This window comes from Dipteris shenzhenensis, chromosome 31 (assembly GCF_047967505.1).
Source record: "Dipteris shenzhenensis isolate YYH24624 ecotype China chromosome 31, Dip_SZ_1.0, whole genome shotgun sequence".
NCBI classification, from domain to species: domain Eukaryota; kingdom Viridiplantae; phylum Streptophyta; class Polypodiopsida; order Gleicheniales; family Dipteridaceae; genus Dipteris; species Dipteris shenzhenensis.
The window spans coordinates 22,145,034-22,151,705 of NC_141626.1; the positions used below are offsets into that span (position 1 = coordinate 22,145,034).

The window sequence follows — 6,672 nt, forward strand, 5'->3', positions numbered from 1 at the left end:
AGAATGATGGCAAAATGTGACTTGAGTTTCTCTAGCTCTCTGTTGGTTCACCAGCTCTCCATGGCTTGCCGTAATCAGCTCCCTCTTTGCAGGGAGGAGACGGAGGTGCCAGCTCTAATCGAATCTCTTCCACTCACAATGAATACAACGATGCAAGCAATCAATAGTAGCCAGACTCCAAGCCACATAGCTGCATAGCTGCCATTGATAGTTGCCAGAAGGAAGCTGCAAAGGTGCCAATTATAGTTGCCATTCACGTCTGAGCGAGAAATAATCGCCGGGAAGAGCAGAACGATAGATTTTGAGCAAGAAATGATTGTGGGGTCAGGGATCATGCATGCTGCAAGGTGGATAAAGAACCCATGCAGGTCCACCAATGAGAACCAGTACCTGCATTACACGACCATAGAGCTCCAAAAAATGCAAAAGAAAATAATTTTCTCTTTTGCAAAGTTCAACCTTCACTATAGCCTTCCCCCCATGGCAGGTCAAAAGGGATGGAAGAGTTGGGAGGGCCCTTGGAATATATGGTTGCCATGGCCAAAATATATGAACATGTGCACCATCAAGTCAAAATGAAAGAAGGGTCATCGAAGGTTTTCCCAATATTATTGGAGTTAAGCCTGGCTGCCCACTCTCCCATTTGTTTAAAATAGATAGACTCAAACAAGGTCAAAGGATATGCCCCTTGTGACATCCAATGCATGAATGCAAAATCCTGCCAATGTCAGTCCACCAACTCTGTCCTGGCTGCCTCTATGTTTGTCCTGTGAGTCGCCTAGCCATGACCTTCTCTTCCTCTTGCATGGGAGTATATGCATAGATATTAGACATCAAAACGTAAGCTGCAGCATCCTTTTCATCCAATTGCACTGCATGTTCAAAGGCTAGTCTTCCAAGTGCCACATGACCCCACTTTTGACAAGCACCCAACACCATATGCCACACGACATGATTATAATCGCAGGGCATCTTCTTCACTATTGCAACTGCCTCCTCTAATTGGCCAGCACGGCCAAGGAGATCGACCATACCAGTGTGGTGCTCAATAGTTGGGGTGATGCCATAGTCTTTGCTCATGGCCTGAAAGTACTCCTGGCCAACTTCCACGAGACCTACATGACTGCAGACATTAAGTACAACCGAGAATGTTACTCCGTTTGGTTTTATCCCTTCTCCTCTCAGTCTCTCGAGCATATGAAGAACAGCTTCACTTTCTCCTAGCTTGGCATATCCTGTCATTAGTGTAGTCCATGAGACTAAGTCTCGATTCGGCAGGTTGTCAAACACTTCCCATGCTTCTGCAAGCAAGCCACATTGGACATACATATCCACCAAGGTGTTTCCGACAAACAGATCCTGTTCCAGTCCTTTCCTGACAATCTCAGTATGTATTTCTTGGCCTATGTCTATGGCTACAATGCTGCCAGAAGCTTTCAAGCTGCAAACAAGTGTGATAGCATTTGGAGAGAAACCTTCCGATTGCATCTGTTCGAGACAGTTCAGGGCTTCCTCACCAAGCCCATGCTCAGTATATCCAGACATCAATGCAGTCCATGAGACTATGTTTCGAACTGGTAGCCTATCAAACGCTTCACATGCTTCTGCAAATGAGCCACATTTGGTATACATATCGACCAAGGTGCTGCCAACAAAAGTATTTCTTTCTAACCCTTTTCTGGCTACGTCAGCATGTATTTCTCGTCCCTTGTCTAATGCTCCTATGCTGCCACATGCTTGCAAGCTACAAACAAATGTGACAACATCTGGAGAGAGACCCTCCAGCTGTATCTGTTCAAGACAGCTTAGAGCTTCCTCACCAAGCCCATGCTCAGAATATCCTGCCATTAGTGCAGTCCACGAGATCACATCTCGGACTGGCAGCTTGTCAAGTGCAATCCGTGCTTCTGCAAGCAAGCCACATTGGGCATACATATCCACCAAGGCATTGCCAACAAAAAGATCTCTTTCCAGTCCCTTACTGGTGATCTTGGCATGTATTTCTCGGCCCTTCTCTCTGGCTCCTATGCTGCCACAAGCTTTCAAGCTGCAAACAAATGTGACAGCATCTGGAGCGAGACCCTCCAGTTGCATCTGTTCAAAATACTTCAGTGCTTCTTCACCAAGCCCATGTTCAACATATCCAGTGATTAGTGCATTCCACAAGACCTCATTCCGAACAGACAGCTTGTCAAACACATCCCATGCTTCCGCAAGCGAGCCACATTGGGCATACATATCCACCAAGGAGCTGCCAACAAAAGGATCTCTTTCTAGCCCCATTCTTGCAATCTCGGTGTGCATTTCTCGGCCCTTCTCTTTGGACCCTATGCTGCCAGAAGCTTTCAAGCTGCAAACAAATGTGACGGCACTTGGAGAGAGACCCTCAAGTTGCATCTGTTCGAGACAGTTCAGTGCTTTCTCACCATGCCCATGCTGAGCATATCCTGTCATTAGAGCATTCCATGAGACTACATTTTGAACCGGCAGCTTGTCAAATGTTTCCCATGCTTCTGCAAGTGAGCCACATTTGGCATACATATCCACCAAGGTGCTGCCAACAAATAGATCTCTTTCCAGGCCCTTTCTGGCTATCTCAACGTGTGTATCTTGGCCCTTAACTATGGCTCCTATGCTGCCACAAGCTTTCAAGATGCAAACAAATGTGACAGAATCTGGGGAGAGACCCTCCAGTTGCATCTGTTTTAAACAGTTCAGCACTTCCTTACCAAGCCCTTGCTTGGCATATCCTGCCATTAGTGCATTCCACGAAACCTCATTTCGAACAGCCAGCTTGTCAAACGCTTCTTGTGCTTCTGCAAGCGAGCCACATTTGGCATACAGATCCACCAAGGTGCTGCCAACAAAAACATCTGTTTCCAGCCCCTTTCTCGCTATCTTGGCATGTATTTCTCGGCCCTTATAGATCGCTTCTATGCTCCCACAAGCTTTCAGGCTGCAAACCAATGTCGCAGCACTTGGAGACAAACCCTCCGATTGCATCTGTTCGAGACAGTTCAGCGCTTCTTCACCAAGCCCCTGCTCCGCATATCCTGCCATTAGTGCATTCCACAAGACTACATCTCGAACTGGCAGGCAGTCAAAAGCTTCCTGTGCTTGTACAAGCAAGCCACATTTAGCATACATATCCACCAAGGTGCTGCCGATAAAAAGATTTCTTTCCAGCCCCTTTTTGGCAATCTGAGCATGTAATTCTTGGCCTCTTTCCACATCCTTCAGCCTTGCACAAGCCTTTAGTATGGCCACAAAGGTATGCTTGCTAGGATGTACTGAATCCTCTTGCATCTTCTGGTAGAGGTTAAGGGCACGCTGTGATTCCCCACGTTCAATATAACCCGTGATGAGAGAAGTCCAAGAACAAACACTCCGGTCTACCAACTTGTTAAAAACCTGCTGAGCTTCGCACATGCTTCCAACTTCGACCAACATCGAGACAAGGTAGTTCCCAAGAGGTCTATGGTCTTCCAGCCCAATTTTGCACATGTAGGCATACAAGCGCTTGGTATATGCTAGATTTTTCTCAGTTCTGCACCTATGCACGATGGATATAAGGTTCTGAATTGAAGGCTGCTGGGGGGGCATCCGTTCTATAGAGGCGAGCGCTTCCTCTAAGCTGAGCCTTTCCCCGCCGCACAATTCTTGTGCTTTAGATGCATTCACCCTTACTCCAGGCCCAAACCGGTCCTTGCCATATTCCTCTATCAAGTCACGGCCTTGACCGGTGCATGCTGTGGCCCTTTTATTGAGCATATATTTAACACAACCTGGATTGTAGGAGCCGTCTATCCATACCAACTCTTTGTTAAATTTATGCTTGAAATCTGGAGATCTACGGTCAGTCTGTTGTTAACATTCATAAGAGCTCGTTAGACTATCCATTCTACAGATTTTTTACCTTTGCAAATCAGTCACTTGAAACTTGTCACACACTTACTTTGCACTCTCGGTTGTCTGACCACTGGGAGAGATCGGCTAAGTACTCCTTCCATAACCGCTCGGTCTCCGAGTTATCTGCGTGACCAGGACGAAAACTAATTGCCAAAAATGGGCGTCGCCAGAGCAAAGCTTTTCACAAATAAGGACCGAAGGACGGCAGTACCCGAACGTGAACATTCCACAAGCGCCGCTCGACTGTCCATGAGGGAAGGCAGTGGAAAGCAAGGGCTTGATTGCCTGAGCGGATGAGCTGCCAACAAGTCGGAGTAAGGATATGCGCTAGGGGAACGCATCTGATTGCATAGTGTTGTTGCCATAGCGTCAAAGAACGATTCACACGCATCCCTGGACAGAATAAAATATTAGTTTGCATGCCCGCTGAGTTTCGAGATTTTGTCGTACAATATCGTAATGAGGGGAGAGGGAGCACGAGGACGTCAAGACAACATGAAGAACTGTTCAGTCCTTCAGTTGACCCAGATGGAATAAATAGGCGCTCTTTACAACGGCTCTTAGGAGCGATCAAGAAGAAGTACTAACTGCCACATAGGTCCCAATTTGTATGCTCAATATACATTGCTTGCATGAATTTGAAGGCGCAATTGAGCCATTCTCTCTATGCATTTCCATCGAGATGATGTGGGCTGGTGAATTGTTGTGTGATATTCAACTTGTTTGTAACTACCTTCATTACTTCGGATTTAAAATTACTTCCTTGATCAGAGAGAATTTGCTTGGGGCAACCATGTGGCAAAATTAAATTTTGAATCTAAAAATCTGCTACCTTTGATGCCATTTGTGTTTTCTGTGGTCGCACAATCGCCCATCGGGTCAGGTAGTTGGTTAGGACAATTATATAATTGTTCCCATCTTTGGAAGTAGGAGATGGCCCCATAATGTCGTATGCTACCAATTCAAAAGGGTGTGAAACTGATATAGATTGCATGTCGCCGGTCGGCTTCGTGGTGGGGGTTTTGAAAGATTGGCAAGTGGAGCATGATTGAAGGTAGAGATGCAAGGAGTGATGCATTTTCGACCAGAAAAATTCGGTCTATAGTTTGGTTAAAACTTTCAGAAATCCTAAATGCCCACCGAAAATGCTATCATGGAAGGCATACATATATTGAGAGCGAATTGATGCGGGGAGGCAAAGCCGAGGTTGGAAAGGAGGTTTGTGGTAGTACAAGATTCCATCAATTACCCGAAAGAAGGGAGATCGGGAGATTGCACTTTCGATCTTTTGAATTTCAGCATCTTGATCCTGAAGGTCTTTCAATTCCAATAGTGTTGGTAGAGAAGGGGAAATTTGAGGGCGAGGCAATGGAGTTTGTCTTGCAACTGGGAGTAGTGGCGTTTGAACTTATGTTGCTATGAGTTGTGAACGTTGTAAAGCATCTGCAATTTCATTTTGTTTGCCAAGACGGTAAGAAATTTGAAAATCATAGTCTTGCAACGATAATGCCCATCGAGCCAAACGTCCCTGAAGGTGCTTTTTCTTCAGCAAGCTAGTTAAAGCTGCGTGGTCAGTTTGAATTTTGAAATGACTGTCATGGACATAAACAAGTAATTTTTGAATAGCCCATACCACGACCAAACATTCTAGTTCAGTGGCCAAGTATCGCGACTGTGGATCAGAAAGGGATCGACTGAGATAAACAATTGGGCGCCATTCATTATGATCATCTTGTTGTATTAGTACAGCACCCAAACCATGATCAGATGCATCTGTGTGTATCATAAAAGGTTTAGTCAAATTGGGATATCGGAGGAGTGCGTCTTCTTTCAGAAATTGTCGAATCGTATCAAATGATTGTTAACAGAGAGGGGACCAATTGAATTTTTTATTTTTGAGTAGAAGCTTCTATAATGGAGTAGCCGCCACTATGCAGAGTTGTGGCATGAATCTGGAACTAAATCCTACCAACCCTAAAATTCGTTGAATTTGCTTAGCATTCTATGGAACTTGGTAATTTTGTAGAGCTTGTACCTTTTGGGGATCTGGTCGAATGCCTTGTGCGGAAATGATGAAGCCTAAATATTTGAGTGTTGACTGAGCCCATTTGCATTTCTGAGAATTGATCTTGAGATTGAACTGTTGAAAGAGACAAAGTACTTGTTCCAAAAACAATATGATGTTCTTCCCACGTGCCAGTATGTTTCAGAACATCATTGAGGTAAACCAGCACTTTTCCTTGGATGATCAAATCGTGCAACACAAAATTCATGAGGCACTGGAAATTACTTGGAGCATTGTTCAAGCCAAATGGCATGACATTAAACTGATACAACCCAAATGGAGTGTGGAATGCAGTTTTCTCTCGGTCTTCAGCACAAAGTGGGATTTGCCAATATTCGGATTTCAGATCCAGGGTAGTAAAGAACTTTGAATGTGCCAGAGAATCCAAGATATCATCTAATCTTGGCAATAGGTATTCATCTTGAGTTGTGACTGAATTAAGAGCATGCAAATCAACACAAAATCGATAAGAATTATCGAATTTACAGACGAGATGTGGTTTGCACGACTACGAGCTTTTGAAATGGCTGATGATCCCATCTTTCAGCATTGATGTCACGTGGTTGCATAGAATTTGGACGTCCTTACTTGACCGGCGTCATTGAGCAGTAGAAATTGGACGAGAATCCCCATTGTGAATTTCATGAAACACATTGGCTATGGTTGTTGTTGGTTTATCTCCTGCGAATGCTCCTGGA

General features: G+C 44.9%; 1 protein-coding gene across 1 annotated transcript; it reads right to left on the reverse strand.

The window, feature by feature from the left end:
• Positions 1–234: 234 nt before the first annotated feature.
• LOC147881201 (pentatricopeptide repeat-containing protein At2g33680-like) lies at positions 235–4,288 on the reverse strand. Its single transcript, XM_087370252.1, has 3 exons — positions 4,121–4,288; positions 3,956–4,032; positions 235–3,861 (listed from the first exon to the last, which is right to left on the reverse strand). The coding sequence occupies exons 1-3, from the start codon at positions 4,272–4,274 to the stop codon at positions 757–759; spliced, it is 3,336 nt and encodes a 1,111-aa protein (XP_087226378.1). The 5' UTR covers positions 4,275–4,288; the 3' UTR covers positions 235–756.
• Between the last annotated feature and the right edge of the window lie 2,384 nt (positions 4,289–6,672).